At 52.2% G+C, this 22,332-nt stretch overlaps 1 protein-coding gene across 1 annotated transcript; it reads left to right on the forward strand.

Annotated features, from left to right (window-relative positions):
* Positions 1-2,070: 2,070 nt before the first annotated feature.
* Positions 2,071-20,691, forward strand: BCL6 (BCL6 transcription repressor). The gene is made up of 10 exons (XM_086754857.1): positions 2,071-2,127; positions 10,823-10,861; positions 11,902-12,069; positions 13,140-13,361; positions 13,498-14,481; positions 15,065-15,246; positions 16,324-16,491; positions 17,907-18,037; positions 18,415-18,552; positions 19,351-20,691. Exons 3-10 carry the CDS (start codon positions 11,909-11,911, stop codon positions 19,492-19,494), a joined length of 2,130 nt encoding a protein of 709 aa, XP_086610983.1. The 5' UTR covers positions 2,071-2,127; positions 10,823-10,861; positions 11,902-11,908; the 3' UTR covers positions 19,495-20,691.
* Positions 20,692-22,332: the final 1,641 nt, after the last annotated feature.

Consider the following 22,332-nt stretch of genomic DNA (forward strand, 5'->3'; position numbering starts at 1 on the left):
AATCCCAGAGCAGAGTTTATATTATTGGGTCTGTTCCTCCTTGAGCCATTTGTGGACACCCCGGGAAGCCCCGTCCCTGCCCGGGGCCGGGATCGGAGTCGCACAGCTCACGCTGCACTCACTCTCTGGGAATTACACATTGCTTTTTAACTACAGGAAAGCCATCTCTCCAGCATCTCTGTACCATCCCAAGGGTCTCGGGGAGCACCATCCCTGCCTTGCCACTGGGCTATTTTTAATAATAAGATAGGTTGGATTAGCAGAAGGGATTTCTTCCTAATTTTTTTTTGTTTTTTTTTTTGCTCCCCTTCCTTGCTTTAAAGCATTTCGGTTCAAGAGCTCAGCTGTGAAATGAAAATAAAAGCAGCACCCGGGGACTCTGCGTCCAAGGCGGCCGCTCCGTGGGGCTCGGCGTGGCGGAATCAGTAGCTCTGAGCGATTGCGTTAGCGGAGCGAGGGCACCGTGACCTGCGGTGGTTATTCTCGTAAATGAATTTCTACTAATTGCAAGGGCCCGGGAATGCCATCGCAGCCCGCAGCGTGCCCTCCCCCTGCCCCTCGCAGCTCAAAAAACCGAGAGGGGAAGAAAAAATTGAGACTTGTGATCCGCTGGAGCCACCCCCCCCAAAAAACAAACCATCGCAGCAGGCCCGCTCGAAACAAATACGCAAGGCTGGGGGAGAGAGAGGCAGAAATCTCGACGGATTTACATACAGAGCGACGCATTTCCATACAGGACCACAGCTTGGGTGACAGCCCCCTCCCTCTGCACCCCCCCGCAAAACCCAGCCGAGACACTGGGTTGCAAAGGCTTTACACTATTTCCCCCCCCCGCACCCCTCCCACCTCCCTGTGCCTCCCAGCAAAGGCCTTCGCCCGGCAATAGGCGAAAAGTGCCAAAATAAAACCCCCTCCAGAAAAGCCAGCGCGGTTCTGCACCCCCCGGCACAGTCCGGCACTTCGGAACAAGCAGAATATTTACAGACTTACAGGTTATTTTGCAACAATAACAACAGCGGCTACAAAGAATTAACCCACCACTCCAGAGTCCTGGAAAAGGAAAAGAGAAAACGGATCATAAAAAGAAAAAAAAAAAAAAAAAAGGGAAAAAAAAAATCTTTTTTTTTTTAGGTTCAGAGAATCTCGGCAAAGAAATAAAAAAAAAAAAAATTAAAACCAAAAAGGAATGAGAGAAGAGGAGCGCATGAGGGAGTCTTTAAGGAAAAAGCTTCTTTCCCCGAGAATAAATCCCGTCGGAGGCCGTCAGCCGAGCGCGGCTGTTTGCAAAAATTATTAATAAAAAAGCTGATTGAGGGAAAAACAATTTTTAAAAAAGTAAAAATCCAGTGTAATGCAGCAGCATCCTGTCTTTGCTCGCTGGGTTGTTGGGGGTTTTTTTTGTTTTTTTTTTAGAGGGGGCTTGCTTTTTAAACGCCAAAGTGCCCCCTTCTCGAATTAAATATAAAAATTATTAAAAAAAAAATAAAGGCGCATTTTTTTTCAGTTCTCTTCCTTTTCTCCCTCTTTCGGAGAGGGACGGGAGGTTTGGGGGAGGAGAGGGGACGCGTATTTGCACCTCCCGGCGTTGCGCCCGGGACCCCCCGTCCTCCGTTGCCGTTTCGCTGCCGCCGCCGCCGCTGCTGCTCCGCGCCGCGCGCGCACGCGCTGCTCCGCGGCGGCGCGCCGCGGCCCCTCTCTCCCCCCCCCACCCCCCCCCTCCCCTTTCCCTCCACCACGTCACACACACACACACACACAGAGAGAGAGAGCGCCCGCCGCCACGTGACCCACCGCCCGGGCGCGACCACTGCGAACGGGGGGGGGGGGGTGGATTGAAGAAGAGAGGGGCGACCGGTTGGGACCCCCGCCGCCGCCGCCGCCGCCCCCCCTGGCTGCGCGCCCCCCCCCGCGCCGCCCCCAGAGGGGGCGGCGCGGGGGGGGCGCGCAGCCAGGGGGGGCGGCGGCGGCGGCGAAGGAGCGGCGGGGGGAGGTCCGCGGCCCTCCCCGTGCTTCGCGCAATGGTAGAGTCCGCAGCTCAAATTCCGAGAATTGGGCTCTGTTGATTCTTAGAACTGGGGTTCTTAGAAGTGGTGATGCAAGGAGTTTCTAGGAAAGCCCGGAGACCAGGTGATTGCTGCTTCTATTGCCGCGGCCGATTTTACCCTTTAATTCTCTCTCTCTCTCTCTCTCGCGCTCTCTCTTTTTTTTTTTTTTCTCTCCATTTTTTTTTTCCCTCCTCTTTCCCTCCCTGCCCCGCTCCGACGCCTGGCGCGGAGCCGCCTCTATATATTTCTACCTTTTTTTTTTTTTTTTTCTCCCCTCTTTCCTTTCCCCCCCTTTCCCGCGGCAGGTGTCCCGGCAGCCCTTTGATTTTTTTTTTTTTTAAATTATCTCCTATTTTTTTTCCCCCTTCTTTATTTATTTATCTAATCGCCCCCACCCCCCTTCTTCTTTCCTTGCCCGCTGTCAGGCGACAAAAAACGGGGTGCCTGGATGTCTGTGTATGGGGAGGCCCGGTCGTCTCCCCTTGCCTCCCGGGGATTACCGGTTATCTGGGATTATTGCGTTTTCCCGCACGCGTGACGGCCGGGTGGGGACGGGGAAAGGACGGCGGCTCCGCTCTGCACCTGCAGCCGCCCCACGGGCGAGCGCGGCCGCCGGGCTTGTGGCGTTTTGCGTGACTCGGGGTCGGCTCCCAATGGCTGGATCCCTCGCTCGGCGTGTTATTTTTTTTTTTTGCCCCCCTCTTTTTTATTTTTTCCTAATTTTACCTTCCTATTTTCTTTTTTTTAATTATTATTATATCTTTTTTCTTTTTGTTTTTTTTTTTTTTTGTGTGTATGCGTGTCGTGTGGCTGTTGCCGCTTCGCCGCCGCACAAAGCTGGCGGGAGGGGGCTCGCCGCTCCGGCCTTTCCGCATCATTTTTTTTTTCTTCCCCTTCCTTCTAGTTATTTATTACGATCTTAATACATCAATTATTGTTGCTACCCTGTCGCCCCGATGCAACCGCGAAACGGCCGGTGCGTTTTGCAACCTGTGGCCGGGCTGCGCCGCGATCTGTCAAGCCGCGGGCGGTGATGGAGAAGACTTTGCGGCATTTCTCCGCCCGGAGAAGGCGGGGAAGGGGGGGAAGCTCGGCCATCGCCGGCCCCGGAGCACGGAACGGCGGCCTGGGATTGCGGGAAGGGGGGAGTGCGGAGGGGAACCGCGCTCTCCTCGACGGGGCGGCCGCGGCGGTGTTTAGCCGGTTGGGGAGTAAAGCGCGATGCAAAGCTCGGGGAAAGGGAGGAGGGGGGGAAAAAGTGTGTGGAGCAACTCTGGCTAATACGCGCAAAATGATGATGATGATGATGATAATAATAACAACACATCCGAGGAGGGATCCTCCGCCGGGAGGAAGGCAGCAGGGGGAATTGGGGTGCAGCCGTGCAAGGGATGGGGGTCCCGGCTGCGGTCCAGGGTTAGGGGGGGAACACCCCCCGCCCCCCCGGTGCCCCCATCGCAGCCCTTCCCCTCTGTTTACTACCGCGGCGGACTTGGCGCGGCGACAAGCGCTCGTAAATCTGCCGCGGGGCTGGCCCCCGGCCACGGGCTATTCCTGGAGCGAGCGGCGCGCAACCTCCGCTCACCGCGCCCGGACCGCACCGCCGCGCCCCCCTCCAGCGCCCCCCCCTACCCCCACCAAAAAAAAAAACCAAAAGCGAGTGGGGGAAGGTAGAAGGCATTTTTTTTTTTTTTAAATTAGGTGTGTAGTTTTTGTCTGTGTGTATATATTATTTTTTAACTCCTCCTTAAGAAAAAAAAAAAAAGGTCAAAACAAAACCGAAAAAGCCCAACTTTGTTATGAAAACTTTCGTGGTCGGGCGGCAGCGACCTCTCCCGGCCGCCCCCCCTCCCCGCCTTGCCTCGCTATCCTACCCCCCCCCCCCCCCCCCCCCCCGCCTTTAGTTTGCAAAGTCACAGTATGAAATGTTATGAAATCGCCTCTTGGGAAGGAGGGAAACAGAAAGCAAGGCGTTTGTTTAGAAAAATCCGCGGCGGCCTCTCAGATGTGCCTAAAAAGCTGCCTTTGACCCCCCTGTTGCATTTCCAGGGAAGAGGCGAATCTGGGCCTAGAACCATGAGTCTAAAACAATGAAAACAAACCCGGCCCGGGTTAGTTTTTTCCACTGACTTCAGTAGGCGCAGGATCGGTGCAAAGGGAGGCTGGGGCCGGGCGGACAAGGCTGGGCCAGAAGCGCTGCGTTGGGCTGACATCTCTGTCTGCGGCCAGATTCGTACCTGTGCCAGTGGAAGTGTCAGCAGGGCTGGCTACAGGATCAGGCCCTCCTTCCATCTGGTGATGCTTATTGATTTTTCTCCTGAGGTTTTAATGCTTTAAAAATTATTATTTGCTGTATTGTTTGAAAAACTGAAAGGATAAGTTCTTTAAGGGCAAATGCAGGCTTCTTCCTGCAGTCCTGGAGGGGGTTACGGTTCAAAAATTGCTTTAAAAATATTTTAGGGGAAACCTCTATAAAGACACAGAGGCAGAACCTGAGGGTCTGTTATTTTCTCCTAACGATAAGATTGCAGGTTGAAAAACTTACATTATAGCTGGCAATTTTTGCCTCTTGAAACAAATCATCAAGCCATTAAAATATTCAAAAGGGTGTCTAGCAATTTTCCAGAAGAATGGATTATTACATTGTTCCAGTAAGAAAAGACTTCATCTCCAAGCGTTCAGTTTTGACTGGCAAAACAGATCAGAGATCTCTTGGGATGCATTTCAATTCCAATTTCCAGTCCCCCTCGGTTCTGACTGTCTGAGTCAATATTGGGAGAGGAAGTGGAGGTTAACTGGTTAGTTATTATTGTGAAGCAAGAAGTCGGAATGAGAAGTGATTCTTACAAATCCCACCCCGAAAAAAAAAAGACAAGAAAAAAGAAAAAAAAAAAAGCAGTCGAAGTCTTTATACTACTTTTTAGACATCCCTGTTTGCAGCCTGCCGTCTGATGAGACAAAAATAAACCCAGCAGAAACATGAAGTTTTTCAAAACAAGGCTGGAAAAGCTCATAAAAATAATGTTGCTCAGACGCGTTTTGAGAGAAACAGAATTACATCGACAAAATTATATGTTTTCCAGGTTTGGTTGGGGTGTTTTATTTTCCAAGGGGAAAAAAATTGCTCCTGCAGCAAAGCTGACGGCTGCCATCTAGTGTCACCTCTGCTCCCGGCCGGGGCAGGGCTGGCGGAGCCGCCGGAGTGGGAACGTGTTTATTAACCGCTCGTTAAAAAAAAAAAAATAAGAAAAATGCTTGCCAGCTAGGAGGAAGGTGGCAGAGGAAACTCTGGATGCCACTGAACTTACTTAAGGAGCCTAATTGGAAACAACCGGGCGCTTATTAAAGTCACTGACATTTCCATATGGAGTTCTCTCCGGGTCTGGTCATGAAATCACATGTGAAAATCTTTCCGAGTTGTAGTGTTAATCTGCCCTTGAATTTCTGCCTAATTTAGGATGTATTGTAAAGCCATGCTCTTTTTTTTTTTTTTTTTTCCCTTCCTTCTTTTTTTTTTTTGGGGGGGTGTGGGGATTTTTTTTTGTTTTGTTTGTTTGTTTTTTGCTTGTTTTTTTTTTTGTGAGGGATGGAAGCTTTCAGCTCGTGATAGCAGCAGCCTAATACTAATTTGTAGGAATGGTGTGGGGTGTTTTTTTGGGTTTTGGTGGTTTTTTGTTTGTTTTTTTTTTTTTTACTAAACAGTAATATTGTCCTCAAAAACCCATCACAAATACAGATGGTAAAACTTAGTGAGGCGGTCCTGTGTTGTAGGAGCAGGGGTGAGCGTCCTTTTGTTTTATTGGACCACTCCATTGAAAAGGAAATCTTGTTACAAAGTCTGTAGGTGAGTAAAATCAACCTCTCAACCAGTAGGTGCATTTCTCGACATGCAGCTTCTGTACCTTCACGTATTTATGTCGCTGAGGTTGAAGAACCATTTTGCGCCTGTTTTAGTCCATGTGTTTTAGTGTTTGGACTGCAGACTCCACAAGAAGAGCTTTTACTGGTTCAGTCAGAGCCTGAAATGTTGTTTTCAGGTTTCTCAGAAGTTTGTAAAATCTAAATTTGGTGAGAAGTTGCCTTTGTGCTCATGACCTCTTGTTCCATTTCATAGTAGCATGAGAGTCTATAAACAGGAGTCCTGTATGCCGGGTGCCTGTATTCTTTTCTCAATCTATTTTTAAACCATTCTTCTGTTTGGCAAAAAGTGACACTTGGTTTCCATGTTTACAGCAGGCATTGGCAAACCTCAGGAGTTCACAGTTTGCAGTTTGGTTAGATGAGTATCCAAAAGTTAGCATCTGACCAGTAAACTCCTTCAGACTGCAAATTTAGACTGCAAATGTTAGTCTGTTTTTTCTTGTTTTGTTAGTTTTTTGTTTTGTTTTTGGGTTTTTTTTTTGTTTTGTTTTTTAAATTCATGCTAGATCTTGCATGTTCCCATTGCTGCAGGATGCTGGCAGCCAAAAGACGCACACCCCTAAGTCGAGTAAGCCCATAGTCTTCAGGACTGCTTTAAAACCCCAGCAATCTCAGTGGAGCTTCACATCTAAATAGCAGGGAGAGCTAAGGGCATTGGGAGAGCAGAGAAAATTTTGGGCTATATTGTTTTCCTCCCCCTCTTTCTCATGGTCAGGGTGCTGCTTGGGGCTGTATGCCGGCGACACATGAGGGATGTGGGATCCTGGCTTACAGAGGGGAGAGCTTGGGACAAGCACACTGCAGGGCAGTGGGTCCTGATGAACGTGTCCTGTAGGACCAGGCACCCTCTGGAATGGGGCTCCTGAAATCTGTTTAGTTAAACACAGTGGTGAGGGGATGCCACTTCCCTGGCTGAGGGTCCCCAAGCTGCATATGTGTTCCGTCCCATCCAGGCAGGGTGCCAGAGTGGTTCCATGCTGCCAAGAGGAGCTGTGCCACCCTCAGCCCCAGGAGGACAGAGACAGGGAGGGTCGGGTTGGTGCCGGCTGGTGATTTACCACCCTGGTACAGAGTGGGGATGATGGGACACCTCCTCTGAGCCCAGACCCAGCTCAGCTACTGGGGATGCCCACCTGCAGCTGTGTCCTGCCATCAGCTGAACGCGTCGGTGCAGGGCTCTGCATTGGCAGGGTGCAGTGTCCGTCCCTTGCTCTCTGGAGTAGCTCCCTCCACTTCAGCCGGGACGTGGTTCCTGCCTTCCCTTGAAAAATGAATGTGCCAAATTCCTTGGGATTGTTTGAAACGCTGGAGAAGGCTTGACTCCTCGCTCCCCAAGGGCACGCGCTGCCTCTGCCTCGCAGCCGGAGCTTGGCTCCGTGGAGGGCAGGGGAGTCCTCTTCAGTGGAAAACATTGGCGGCAGTTTTAGTGTGCTCTCCCCCTCCTCTGTGTTTTCTTCTGCAAAGACCAAAACAATGTGGAGAGTTGAGCCAGGCCAGCTTTCAAGGGCAATCCTTTAAACCCTCTTTTGAAGTACAAACTATAAAGTTCCCTGCAGCGCTCGAGAAAATATGCAGTTTTCCTGGTTCCAAATGCTGATAATAAACCCGTCCAGATAATGTATTGCATTTCCTAGAAACATTTGTTTGCTGGCAGGAAATTGGATCAGATTGAAAGTTAGCAGAGACCGCTCGATAGAGCGAGTGCAATCCGCTCACAGAAGGGTACGATGGAAAAAAAGACGGGGCTTGCGCTAGCGATGCTGCTTTTGATCTGCGCTGACACTGTGCGCTAGGACTTCTCTCGCTCTTTTCTAGGGTTATTATTAACCCAGCCACGTTTTGGCCTAGACGCCAACCAGAAGCTACTAAATTAATAAAACTGTGCTGTGACAGCTAAAGGACGCTTGGTGCCCCCTGATTGCATGACAGCAGGAAAGCGGAGCTGGGTGCTTGCACACTCCCAGCCAAAAGCATCCTCTTCACTGTGGCTTGTAGCACCCATGACGATGCCCGAGGGGCCCCGCACACCACCCCATTGCTTTTTTTTTTTTTTTTTTTTTTTTTTTTCCCCCCCCTTCTGGTCCCTGTTCAGGGTGGGGGGCAGCTGGCGGTGTGCCCTGTTCCTGTGGGAGTGGGACCCTGCAGGGTGCTGGGACTAGGGAGGAAGGGGGGGCAGGATGGAGCTTCCCCCTGGGCGGTTTCGGAGGGCTGTGTGGGATGAGGCTGTGGGGAAGGGAGACTTCACCCAGCCAACCCTCCGGGATGATGTGAAGGAGTCGGCACTGCAGGCTCTGGAGGGGTAGGAGACTGGGGCCCAGGGAGGGGGAACAATTGGTGCCCTCCCCCAGATTATGCATTTGGGGCTGGGAGAGGGGCAAAGACCATGGGCTGTCCCCTATGTAAACAGGAGTAGGGGAGCAAGGAGTCCCCCCTGTGCAGAGGGTGGGAGGAGGATGGATGAAAAGGGATTCCCTATAAATGGGAGAGTGGATGGATGGAGGGGCTTCCCTGTGCATGGCAAAAAGATGGATGGGGGCAGTGAGGGGGATGTCCTGCTTCTCCCCTCTGCTCTGGGGTGGGGGACCTGTGGGGGACCCCCTTTGTATGGGGTGGAGCCAAGAGGGGTTCCCCCACTCACAGGTGTCCACGGTGGGGAGGGCAGCACCAGCCCTGGGCTCCCTTCCAGGAATGGGTTTTCTCGGGGAGGTGCCGGCAGGGAAGGGCCGTTCCCTGAACCGCTGGGGCAGACCCATCGCCTTCCTGGAAGGCAGCAGTGGTGGCAGTCCCATGCAGCCAACCCCGAAATGGGCCCCGTGTTCCGGCCCAGACCTTCCTCTATGGAGGAGAGCCCCACGGAGAGCCTGCACCTGCCAGGTACTGGGCAGGAAAACTGGATTGGGGGGTGTTTGGGGTGATGTTGGGAGAGCCTGGTGGGCTTTGAAGGGGAGAATGGAGAAGGCCATACTTGGCTGTGGTGGTCTTCTCTGCTCCCCGTTGCTGTCCCCGTCTCTGGTCGGAGCATCCTCCTGTGCTGGGGTGCAGAGCTGGTGCTGTGTGGAGGCCGGGAGGGGCAGGGTTAACCCAGCTTGGCAGAGCAAGGGGAAGGAAGGTCCCTTTCCCTTTTGCGTACCCACATCCTGCAGCCGGGATCTGCTTGGGGTGCACCTGCCCGGCTGCCGGGGCCCTGGGCGTTGCAGCAGCGCTGCCTTGGGAGGGATAGTTTGGGAGGCGGGGAGGGGGCTGCGCTGGGGTCCAGCCCTGGGAGAGGAGCTGGGTGTCTCCCTGGCTGGGCAGTGCTGTGGATTTGCTGTGGGTAAGGGAATTTGGCGACAGCAGCAGCTCCTCACGTGATGCTGACGGGTGCAGAGTTCAACTCACCGTTTGTAACTTTGTTGGTTTATGGTTTATGTTGGTTTTATGTCACCTCCCCGTGTCTGTGACACCAGGGTGAGTCCCCGAGAGCCCGACATAGTGCGTCTGCCGGCGCGGCCGTGGTTGGTATGCCAGCCGCCTGCCCCAAACGCGTACGTCTGCCCGTATGGAGACGCGGGTGCGTGCTGGGCTCCTTGCAGAGCTTCGCGAGTCCCTTGGCTTGCGACTGATGGTAGCGAGTGGCTGGCAGCAAGTGTGTTACGGAAAGGTCACAGTCTGCAGTATTTGGGAAATGAGTCACTTTTTGTGTGTGTAAAGTTTTAAGCTAACCAGGCTCAGAAGATTTGCATTTGATGGCTGGAATGGGGCTGCAAGACACCCCTCTGGGTTTTGCATTGCCTTGAATCACACCTCTTCATCCCATCCTGGTGTCTCTGGGGACACAGGGGGAGCTTGGGCTCCAGATCTGTGCATCTCCCACAAGGGACAGAGAAGGCACATGTCCTCGCAGGGCTGGATACTGTCTCCGTCCAGTTTTTGGGGGTTGGTCCTCAAAATAGTGTGGGGGGTTTGTTGGTTCGCTTATTTGTTGTGCTTCTCCCTACGGGGGCGGCTGCATGAGGACCTCCTTCTTGTGTTGGTGCCGGGAAAACTATCTTTGGTTTTAAGTAAATTTGGGAGTAATAGTGTGAGTTCTGGAAGGAAGTTAACTCCTGGGTTTCCTTGCTGTGGTGCCCCAGCCACGTTGCCCATGAAGCCAGCGCTGGAGACAAAGCTTGCAGTCTGGGGGGAAGGCTTTTCCAGCAGTCGGAGGAAGACATTTGTTCTGGGTTCTCACCCGTCTCCGCCGCTGGCTTCCTCTGTGATCCTGGCCAAGTCACTTCGGTACTTGACGCCCATATCCTCCCAAGTCTGTTTGGCAGTCCTGTCCCAGGGCGTTTTCACCAGCGGCTGAAGCGCGTGGGTATTCCGAGAAGGGCAACCACTGTTTTGGAGGACTGGATTCAGGCTCTTTCCAGGTTTCTGAGCAGGGTGGCAGCAGATGTTTGTGTGTAAGTCATACCTGTTAACAAGGTGCTGGGAATCGGGCATTGATCTTGGATGTGGCACCAGCCAGGAATTCAGTCTTGGCAGGGGAAGAGTTATCTCCGAAAGAAGTGGTGAGAAAATTCTCGCTTGACTTCCTTTCCCCACCTGCCTTTAAGTTCCTGAGTCATGGAAATGAAAATCTCCTTGGCACACACCCATGGTTTGGGCTAGAGGGTGTGGAAGAAGCTATGATTGGATTCTCAAAGCCTGTGGTTGTGATAAGAACGTACTGTACCGGAAGAAACAAATGTTAACCTTACTGGAGAGTAGAAGGTTTGTTATCTCTAGCTTTTATCCAGCTGATACTCGAGTGAAACAGCAGGCTTGTGTCCTGGCACGGCCAATTCATAATTACCAGCTAATGTGGTGTTTGTTTTCTTGTGCTTTATTTGTAGGTTTGAAAGAAACTTTTGGACTGTGAATTGAGGCATTGGGTATGTAAATTTAAATTTTGTGCTTCCCCTCCTAACCCTCCTCCTTCCCTTTACCACGTTGAATGAAATGTTTCATAAGACCCAGCTGGAATTTGTTTTCAGGAGAGCAGCTGCTCTGTAGAAAATACGTTCATATGCTGCTGGAGAAGGAGGAGGAGTCAGGGTTGTGGGAGGGGGTTGATCATGGAGGAATTTGACATTGGAGATGCACGTTCTAGCCCAAACTTCAGACATAGGGAGATGTGGACTCTTCTGGGTGCTGGCTGGGAGAACACATCTCAGATGGGTCAATGGGTGTTGAGTTGGGGGAAGGCTTCATGTTCCTCGACTAACCCAAGCCTTGCTCACTGGGAGAGCCTGGGCTGTGGTGTGGGTAGCAGCCCAGCAGGTTAGATGAGTTCTGCTCCTCACTGCCACCGCTGATCCATTGGGAAACTCTGGACGGGTCTTCTCCAGAGTGGCCACCACTTGGGAGCAGGAAAGCGGTTTGCTGGTGGGTGAGGGTTGATACTCCACTGTGGGATGGATTTTCCAGGTGTTGAAAACCTTCAGCTTCAGTTGGGACCTTCAAAGCTTGTTTTGGTTTCCATGGCTGGATTTGCAGCCAGCCAGCAGATGGATGAGGGGGATGGCTCCTGAAGAAGATCTGAAGGCTGGGAAGCTATGTTGGGAGCTTCAGGGAGATGAACTCAAGTGGTGGTGGGAGGAGTGGGCTGGGGTGGAGCCGCCATGGGTGAGGTAGGGAGAAAGAGGAGCCAGTTAGCTAATCCTCAGAAGGGTCTGGTTGCCTTCACCCGCCAACTTGCTGGGTGGGACTGGTATGTGCCAGGTCTTGCTGCTGGCCAAGAGACCTCACCGGACAGCCTGGCAAGCACTTGGTGTGGTGCAGGGCTGTTTATCTTGGGACCAAGGAGCTGGTGCCATCCCTACCAGTGGCGATTGAGCACATCGCAGAGCAGCAGCTGTCTCTTCGCTGGGTTTAGGGTACTTGCCTGGCCGCTTCTCCATTCCCATCCACCTCCCACTTCTGTTTTGAGCAGACTCAAGATGGCCTCGCCGGCAGACAGCTGCATTCAGTTCACCCGCCACGCGAGCGATGTCCTCCTCAATCTCAACCGCCTTAGAAGCCGGGATATCCTGACCGACGTCGTCATCATCGTGAACCGGGAGCAGTTCAGAGCTCACAAAACAGTCCTGATGGCCTGCAGGTGAGAGCAGGGTCCCCTCCCTGCTTCCCTTCCCTGCTCCGTCTGCCTTGGGCCACCAGCAACGCTGCTGCAACCCCGGGCAGGCTCGTGGGGCTTACAGATAGGGAAATAGCAGCAAAGAAGCAGAGCTGAAAGGGGCTGCCAAGATATTTGTACCTGCAGTGGGATTAGAGCTGAGACCTTTCGCCTCCAGCGCGGTGCCCACACCTTTCTCCTTGCGTGCCCACATCTGCCCACATGTAGCCTGTGGAGGCAAGTAGGAGCACAGCAGATGTGTGAGGCACATCCCTGAAGGCAAAGTACAAATGCTCTGCAGGGACAGGACAGGAGAGGGGAGGGGAGGGACGGCTGGATGCTCGGTGGGGTGAGTGAGTCCTCTGTGACCGCAGTGTCCCCTGCCGCTGCTATTTTTAGAGCTGTTCCTCCCTGACTCCCAGGCTGCTGGCTGCACCCACCTTTGATATTTTTTTTTTCTAAGCCTGCTGGGGTCTGAAATCCCTTCCCAGCTCCTAGGATTGCTGGAATCGCTTCTTAGGGAATGCTAACTATCATCCCACAAATTGCCCAGTTACATTATGGCAGATGCCTTCCAGCATCTTCCACTGATAAGGTATAAAGATTTGAAAACCTTTGAAAAGGTTTGACTGTTAAGACATCTGAAAAATGTTTTGCCAACTTTTTTTTTTTTTTTTTTTTTTTTTTTCTGGCTAAAGAGTGAGTATGGATGCCCTAAGAGGCTTCTGAAAGAAATGAGTCACAGTAGGAAGGGGGTGGTGGTAAGAACAACAACAACAAAAAAGGGGAATTTCTAAATGGAGGCAGTGGGGAGTTGTTGAGCAGGTGAGATCTAAAAGCAGGCTGTTCCAGTTGGGAAAAGTGCAGTGCAGAAGACGCTTACTAAGCTGAGAAACCAAGCTTGATAATAAGGGGGAAGCTCAAGGAATTCTGTAATTGCCTCCTCCTCCCTTCCCATTCATGAACCCCTCTGTGCTAAGGGATTTCAGACAAATTCTCCTTTCTTCCTCTGAGTTGTCATAACACTCGTCTTCTCTCCTATCTCCTCTCTGCAGTGGCCTCTTCTACAGCATCTTCACTGACCAGCTCAAGTGCAACTTGAATGTCATTAACCTGGACCCTGAAATTAACCCTGAGGGGTTTTGCATCCTCTTGGACTTCATGTATACGTCCCGCCTGAACTTGAGGGAGAACAATATCATGGCTGTGATGGCCACAGCACTGTACCTGCAGATGGAGCATGTGGTTGATACCTGTCGAAGGTTTGTCAAGTCTAGGTGAGCCCCATGAGTGAACTGTGGAGAGCCTTGGGACAGTGTTTGTGTGGGAGGGGGGAGGACTGACAAAGTATCTGCAAACTTATCCTTAAGGGCTGCAAATGACCACATCTCCCTCCTCTTTGCCTGGTTCCAGTGAAGCAGAGATGGTGTCTGCTGTGAAGACTCCAAGGGAAGAGTTTTTGGCAGGACGGATGCTAAGCCACCCAGAGGTGATGGCTTATCGGAGCAGAGAAGTCTCAGAGAATGGCATGCCTCTCCAAAATGGGTCCCTCTGCAATGGAAGGGCCTTTGCACCTGGCTTGATCAACAGTTTGTCTGGATCCCCCATTTCCTACCATGGATACAGCCCTCTCCCTCTAAATAGCTTCCTTGTGGATGATGAGTTGCGGGAGATGAGGATGCCTCTCTCAGAACTCTCGAGGGCAGGTGCCTTCCCCAAGGAGAGGATCCTGCCATGCGACAGCTCCAGGACAATTCCCACCGAGTACATGAGAACCATAACCGACATCTCAGCCAACATGTGCCACGCCACCATCTATGCTCCAAAAGAAGGTGCTGCTGAAGAAGCCAGGAGCGACATGCACTACAGCGTAGCCTCTGGCCCCAAACCTGTCGTCCCTTCAATCCGGAACAATCCCTATTTCTCTTGCGACAAAGTGGCCAAAGAGGAGGAGCGGACCTCTTCAGAGGATGAGATCAGCCAGCACTTTGAGCCCACCAACACCCCCCTGGACCGCAAGGGACTCATCAGCCCCCAGAGCCCCCAGAAGTCAGACTGTCAGCCCAACTCACCAACTGAGTCCAGCAGCAGCAAGAACGCCCGTATCAGTCAGAGCTCCAGCTCCCTCTTCACCAAGAGCCCCACAGACCCCAAAGCCTGCAACTGGAAGAAGTACAAGTTCATTGTCCTCAACTCTCTCAATCAGAGCACCAAGCAAGACAGTTCTGACCAGAATGAGATGGGAACCCTCTCTCCTTCCACCTACATGCCCATGTCCACTTGCCAGCAGTCCATGGAGCCAGAGCATCTGAACGTGCAATCCCCCACCAAGATGAGCATAAATGGAGAAGACTCTACTATCCCACAAGCGAGCAGACTCAACAATATCGTTAACAGGTGAGATTCCCCCCACTGCGAGAGACAGGACACCCTGCGTTGTTGGTTTGGAAGTGTGTGAAATAGCTGTAGCGTTGGGCTGGGGAGTCCAGCCAGGAGGAGGTGGAAGCCTCTGTGTTTGGTGGAGCACTGCCAGTGACATCGGCTGGGTGCCAACCGTCCCCATCTTAGCAGTGCTAGCCTGGCCTGGTGATGGAATTGGAAACATTGGGTCAGGAATCTTTGGCTTGCTTCAGCAGCTCTGGATGGTTTGAGGCCTGGATTTGCCCAACCTGATTTTCACCTGTGCCTTGAGCTTTTGATTGGCTTTAAGTGCTGGAAAGGCTGACCTGCCAGGGAACAGTACTCTGTCCTCTGGACCTGGATGTTCCTAGAGAGCTTTGAGGTCATTTGGTGATGAGCACCTGAAGGACTGAGGTTCAGGGACCTGTTATTGATCAGGGCTATGCTGTGCTTCTCACCACAAAAGTGTCCGCATAAAACATTGCTGTCCCTTGTGCCTGGAAGGGTGCAAACAAGGGCCCAGTAGCTCAAGCGCAGCGAGAGCCTTCTCACGGCTGTGTGCGTTGCTGTCCTTCCACAGGTCCCGGGATGGGTCCCCTCGGAGCAGCGAAGGGCAGTCCCCGCTGTACATGCATTCGTCGAAGTGCAGCTCCTGTGGCTGCCAGTCCCCACAACATGCTGAGATGTGCCTTCATACCCCTGGCTCAAACTTTGGAGAGGAAATGGGGGAAACCCAGTCTGAATACTCTGACTCCAGCTGCGGTGAGTCTCACACCCCTGGTCACCTTTTTCAGCCGGCAGGCAAGGGGGCTGTGCAGTCTGGGGACCCATCCAACTGGGCAGTCAGATCTGTCCCTGATGCTGGTGGATCCCAAGGTGCTTTACGGTCCCCTCTTAACTGGCTGACCAGCTGTGTACACACGTATGAGGGACGCGCACCTAGGAATTGCTTCCTTCATCCCATTCCCCAGTGCCATCCAGACACCTTGTGTGGGATGTTACTCACCTGCTGCAAACTTGGCAGCTAAGGACAGGAAACAAAGCACACCCCACCCCACCAGAACCACAGGAGAACAAGCTTGGCAGATGTAATGACCCTAATGGGGATTGGGCAAGATGGTGTGTCTCACGCATCCGTCACAATATCTTCATTATCAGGGAGCCCAGTGCGCACATCTGGAGAAATGCAGATAATGAGGCTTGCAATCTTGTTGCAAAACTCCCCAAGCCCAGAGACCAGTATCTGTGCACTCATCTGCCTGTAGCTCAGGGAGGGGGAATGCAGAGTTGTCACCTGTGGTGTGGGCAGAGATCCACAGAGGGAACCCAGCGGTGGTGATGCTCAAAGCCACATACAGCATTTAAGAGTTAGGCACCCTTCTACTAGGGGGACCTGCCCTGCGCCACAGATGCTGATGGTCTTCCCATGCTGAAGGAAGACATCTGTACATGTAAAGGCTTAAGACCTCTAAAGGGGTTGGAGTTGCTCCAGAGCTGAGCATCCATCCGTTGGTGGATGCCTGATAACTGGAGTGCCTTTGCGGACCTCTGAAAGATGTCCAGGCAAGATGCTGGCTTCTTGGAAGCAGCATCTCACTGAAGGAGAGATGGCTCATGATGACTCTGCTCTCTCAAACCATGCGTGTTGTTGCTATGCGCACAAGATCAGGAGGTAATGGCACGGTGCAAGCACCGCTGACCATGAACATCTGTACTCTGCTTCTTGTTCCAACACTTGCTCTGGCTTTCCCTCTCCACCACCTCAAAACCATCCCGTGGCCCGTTGAGGAGCTGGCCCGCACATTGCCCATCTCATTGCTCTCCTCTCTGCCCTCCCAGAGAACGGAGCCTTCTTCTGCAATGAGTGTGACTGCCGCTTCTCCGAGGAGGCCTCTCTCAAAAGACACTCTCTGCAAGTCCACAGTGACAAGCCCTACAAGTGCGACCGCTGCCAGGCCTCCTTCCGCTACAAGGGGAACCTTGCCAGCCACAAAACCGTCCACACAGGTACGGTGTCAGCCATGGGGACAACTTACTGGGGAGGCTGTGCATTACTGGGCGTGTGGGCGTTTATGGCTGGGTTTGTCCTAGATGTGGTGTCCTCAGCTCTGTCACCTGCTGTCCTTGATGGGGAGGACAGGGTGCTTTTCTTGGCGCTGCCATGGAGCCCTTGGGCAGAGGGCCGAACCTGGGAGCAGGGGAGGCGAGGTGCCGCCCGACCTTGCAGCAGGGCTGGAGCAGCTTCACTGCAAAGCACTGGGCACCGCCGTTTCTAAAGGCAGCTTGCAAAATGCACGTCTGGGAGCAGACACATGGCCTCCAGGTTGCTTTGTGGTAGACTTAAAAGAAAAATTTTAAAAATAATCAAAACAACATTTGGGGAGAAGTCTGGGATTTTTTTTTTCCCCTACATCCTAGAAATCCAGATCATATCTAGCCTGGCAGAAACTCTGCTGATGGGAAAATCTGTGAACGGATGGACTCAGTGAATCAGCACAATGAAAGCTGAGAAACGAAGGGGATATTAAGGGTTTAGTCATTTGCTGACAAACCTGGGGATTTTTTTTATGCTTTTATTAATGCCTAGCATGTCAACAGCCAGTTTGCTGGCTGGGGAAGGAAAGTCTGTGCTGACGACTCAGTACTGCTGCACTGCATTAGGCATAAAGTCCGTCAGCCTCGGCTGAGCTGCAGGAGGGCTGTGCAGCTGAAGAGATGACACAAGTGCCAGGCAGGGTTCAAGGGTGCATGGACTCAAAGTCTGGAAACAAAAGAAAAAGGCAGGAAAGGACAGGTGATGGTTGCTTCCCACTCCCCACTGAGCCCATCTTCAGCCACTCTGAAGAAACTAGTTGCAATCTTTGTGCAGCTCCCCCCATTGCTGGGGGCTGGCAGCGGTGACTGTCACCAGATAATGACTTGGGACCCAGGTCACCTTGGCTTTCCACTCCATCAGCTCTTTTCGCTCCTCTGAAGAGGTGACGAACAGCTGAGGCAGGACGTGCTGGGGACCACGAGGAGCCTGAAGGGAGCCAGGTGGCCCTGCTTGGCTTACTGACGGCTGTAGGGAGACGCAGGCCACCAGCCGCTGTCGCGGGGCCAGGAGGAGCGATGCTGTTAATCCTTGCTGGCAGAGCTACCCGACTTTTTTCTCTTGCCCTGAAGGGTGCAGCTTCCAGCCTGAAAAAGGAAAGGTACCCACCATGCCCGGGTACCTCCTGAGCTCTGCCTGCTCTGGGGACAGCCCGAGCTGTCCTGGCTGATGCTGCTTGTCCACAGCCATCTTCAGAAGGGACAGGAGTCAGGGCCAGTGCTTTGTACCACGGGGTCCAGCACCGGGGCTGTGCTTTGGGGAGGACCATGGATCATGGGGCTGAGCACATCTGTACTTAATGCCTCACCCTTTCCTTTGGGCTCTGCAGGAGAAAAGCCGTACCGCTGCAACATCTGCGGGGCACAGTTCAACCGGCCGGCCAACCTGAAGACCCACACACGCATCCACTCTGGAGAAAAACCCTACAAGTGTGAGACCTGCGGCGCCAGATTTGTCCAGGTGCGTGTGGCCTCTGGGACCTGCAGTGACTGGGGAGGTGGGACATGGCTGGACCTCCTGCCTGAGACCAGTGATACTTCACGGCAGAGAGGAGGTTGATGGGCTGTGCTCACTGCCTTGGGCAGCTCTTCCTGAGGTGCTGAGGGATAAATTGGGACCTTAAGGTCCAGTTTGGCTTAGCAGGAAGCTTGACTTCTGGTTTTAGCTCCTCTCCTCCATTTGCTGTTAAGGATTGGAGATACTAAACCTCAGACAGATGTGGCCCTGACCCCCAGCTAGAACCCCATAGACCAGGAAAAGATGGATGGGCAGAACCTTGCTCCCAGTGGGATGCCCTCATCCCTGGGCCTGTCCTCACGCAGAGCTGCTTTCTCTAGGTGGCCCACCTACGTGCTCATGTGCTCATTCACACTGGGGAAAAGCCATACCCCTGCGAGATCTGTGGCACACGCTTCCGGCACCTGCAGACCCTCAAAAGTCACCTTCGAATCCACACAGGAGAGAAACCCTATCATGTGAGTGACCCTGCTTCTTTTTTGGTGGGGTCTCAGCAGTGGCTGAGGGGGAGGATGCTGCCAAACTCAGGGGGGCTGGGAAGACACTGGGGCATTTGCATGGGCTGGTTGCAGCACCCCAGTGCCCTTCACCAGGCTTGTGGGGCCCCAAGACAAGGTCATGTCACTGTTCCTCGTGCCCCATCCCTCTCTCGTGCATTAGCCGATGCTGACGTGGTATTTTGTCGTGAGCGGCTACATTGGAAATACTGACGTGCAGCCTGGACTGGGTACATCTTAGCTGCTCTTCTTTTCTTCCATCCTATCTAGAAGAAGGTCACACTTCCCTAAATAGCTGTGGCTTAAATTACAGCCGCCCGCTGTGCACGGGGATGGGGGAAAGGAGTGGGCATCCTGACCCGGGGTCCCCTGTGCCAGTGGCACACGTCGAGCAAGCAGCCTGCCCTGCCTTGCTGCAGCCATGGGGGCTCCCGGCTCTTTTCTGAGGCTTTTCTGGCTTTTCCCGATCTGCTAGAGAGGGAATGGGAGTGGGGGTTATCATCCAAACATATCCCTCTGGAGCCGTCCAGCTTGGCAGGGGTCAAAAGCAGCTCCTGAAATAGCCCTGTAGCTGCTTTGGGCATCTAGATAAGGAGCTTGGCGCTATGTCCATCAGAACCAATGTCCCCTCGGCCTTTGCGCATCCCATAAACCGAAATGTGCTGCTGAAAGCCCGGGATGGGGTTCCTGCCCTGAAGGGAGGGACATGTCCCCTGCCATCGCATTTCACACCCTGGGCCTTTGCCTCTCGCCCCGCAGTGTGAGAAGTGCAACCTGCATTTCCGCCACAAAAGCCAGCTGCGGCTTCACCTCCGGCAGAAGCACGGGGCCATCACCAACACCAAGGTGCAGTACCGCATCTCCGCGAGCGAGGTGCCTCCGGAGCTCCCCAAGGCCTGCTGAAGGCAGAGGATTTCCCAGGAGGAGGTCGTCTCGGGGAGAGGAGAAGCTGTCCAAAGGATACTTGCAACACTTTAAAAGAAAAAGGAAAAAAAAAAAAAAAAAAAAGAGAGGGAAAAAAAGTTCATCACATGATGGAGTGCCTCTAAACCCATAGTGCAGATAGGTGGAAAAACATTAGAAATTTTAAAAAAGAAATTACAAATACACGGGTTTTATTTTTCCCAGTTATGTGAAACAAAAAGAAACATAAAATTACTCAGATCTTATTGTATATAAAACATTAAAAAAAAAAAAAATAGTCATTTTAAATGTCTGTGCAGTGGAGTGTTGATAAACTCTGGAGTCTAACCTTCACAGCCTTTGCCGTTTGAAGATGAGGAATGTAATGTTGATTTATGGGAACAGATTTTTTTCTTTTGTATGCAAAATGTGTGTTCTTTTAAAGAGAAAGTATGCTATTAAAGAGAGGGCTTTAACTTTTTTAACCAAAGGTGAAGGAATCTATGGCAGAGTTGTAAATATATATAGATATAAATATATAAATATATATATAAAATAAATATATATAGACCTTTAAAAAAAAAGCTATATTAAAAATATATAAAATGCATTAAAGGCTCAGTTGGACTCTGCAGGCAGAAGCCACTCTGAGAATCTTTATTATGATAGAGCACTTAACGAGATATTTTAAAGTATTGCATCTGTACAAGTAAGAAAATATTTTGTCTAAATGCATCAGTGTATTTGTATTTTTTTGCAAGTGAAGGTTTACAATTTACAAAAAAAAAGTGTGTATTAAACCAACAAAGCTGCAGAAGGAATTTAAAATAATAATAAAGTGTAATTTTTTTTTGTTCTAGTTCTCAGTCTGTATATATGTACAATGTGGTTTCGCACGGTGCCTTTCTTTTCAATGGAAGTTTTCAATGTATGGACTATATTGAGCTCAGTTTCTTCAAGGTACAGCCTGATATTGCAAAAGGAGTTTTGGTGGAACTCTCTATTGGGGAATGTTGGTTTTTGTTTTGGTTTTTTTTGTTGTTTTGTTTTGGTTTGGTTTTATTTTGGTCTTATTTTACATGCTTGTGTTATAAACAATCTCGGGAGACAGGGTTTGGGCTGTGTCTAAACTGCATTAATGCGTTCTGTAAAATATAGCTGTACAAATAAAAGAATAAAATGAAGAAAAGTGAAGTACGATGGAGTGAGGGGTCTGTTCTTGCCTGTCCTTCTCACTGGGCACTGTGACGGCCAGTGGGTGCCCAGGGAAGGGGCTGAGCATCCCGAGCCCTGGCACGCACTCCTGCCCTGGTGCGGCCCTGGCCCTGTGTTGAAGGCAGGGCTGGGTGGAGCAGAGTTTTTTCCAGGATGGAGTGAAGATGGCCAGTTAAGGTTGGAGCAAGTCTCGAGCTCCCTGCTCTGTATCCTGTCTGGGATGCTACTTTCTGCATTGGCACTGAGTAGCTGGCAGAAAAGGGGGACACCTTTTGCCTGGGAGACACCTTTTGCTGAGCAGCCCAGGGCCACTTCCAGATGGCCGGGTGGTTATTTATATTTCCTGGAAAGGGAGGTGAGTGCCAGAATTGCTCAGGGAATTGCTGGCTGCCCCCTCTTGCTTTCCCGCGCTGAGTCAGTGGCCCTTGTGTAACGGTTTGGGTCTGTAGCCCCCTCTGGGAACTTGCTGGCCAAGGGCTTCCAGCTGTTCTGTGCTGGCTGTGGACCAGAGCTGAGAAAGCCCAGTGCGAGGGAGTCCCCCTGCTCTGCCCAGGCAGGGAGAGGAGATGCTTTGGCCCTTTTGAGTGGCTGTGCAGAGCTGGGGGGTGAAGCCATGGGGTGGCCAGGCTCTGGGGAAGTGGGAATGACTGGAGTGTGTGCAAGCGCCTTCTGCTCCATGCAGGCAACCCAGCAGCTCTTTGCTGGCGAGGGGTCACCAGCTCCAGCAATGCTGGGGGCCTCCAGCAAAAAGCTGCTCTGAGTTGCCCAGGCAGGACCCACTGCAACCAGCACTGGTGTGGAGCAGGGCCATAGCTCGAGGTGGCCCAGGGTGGGGTCTGTTTGGTTTTTAGTTTAGTTAATTCACAGATAATTTTGGTGCAAGGCTTGCAAGGGGTTGATTCCCAGTGAGGGACTTAGAAATGCCAGCTTGAAAGGGAGGGCCTGGCCGTTTGCAGGGTCAGGAGGGGCTGCATAAGGAGGAGCTTGAGCTGAAGAGGAGGGTGGGCTTTTCAACACACCATGGGACAGAAGTGGACATGAGACAGCCAAAGCAGCCCTGCATGGGATGAAAATGCCAAGAAAGGAGGGACAATCTGCAGCGCTGCTTTGCAGGACCCCCAGCTCCTCTGGCTTGTCTCCTAGCGGCCCAGATCTGCTGGCACGTGAAGAAGCCCCCAAAAAAGCAAGAGCTGAGCCCTGAGCTGGAGCCAGCCTCTCTCTCATCCCACTGTTGGCCTTCGCCGGGCAGGACGGCTGCTGGGCAGCCTGCAGCCAGCACCCACCCACCACGGGGCAGGTTTCTCTGGGGGGAGCTCCTCTCGGCCCCAAAAATTCAGGGAGGGGAATAAAAAAAAAAGATAAAAAATGGGGCATTGCCTGAGCACTGGGAATATCAAAAAACTCCTTTCCCACCTTCCTCCCTCTCCCCACCTCTCCCTGGTAGGTTTTTAGTGTTTAGTAAAGCCAGTTGTCCTCATGACAGGGTTTTGACACACATACTGTCCTCATTTGACACACATACTTATGTTTCTCGCCCCTCTGTCGGGAGCTGCTGGTCTTTGAGCTCGCTGCCGCTCTGGTTACTGCAGTTGTCCCTCCTGGAAGCGGCTGGGCTGGGCTCAC

Source organism: Chlamydotis macqueenii, chromosome 9 (assembly GCF_036417535.1).
Source record: "Chlamydotis macqueenii isolate bChlMac1 chromosome 9, bChlMac1.mat, whole genome shotgun sequence".
NCBI lineage: Eukaryota > Metazoa > Chordata > Aves > Otidiformes > Otididae > Chlamydotis > Chlamydotis macqueenii.

Coding starts and splice junctions, on each gene's coding strand:
- BCL6 (XM_086754857.1), top strand. CDS start 11,909: ATGGCCTCGCCGGCAGACAGCTGCATTCAGTTCACCCGCCACGCGAGC. Junction 13,362..13,497: donor CGAAGGTTTGTCAAGTCTAG/GTGAGCCCCATG, acceptor GCCTGGTTCCAG/TGAAGCAGAGATGGTGTCTG. Junction 14,482..15,064: donor CTCAACAATATCGTTAACAG/GTGAGATTCCCC, acceptor GTCCTTCCACAG/GTCCCGGGATGGGTCCCCTC.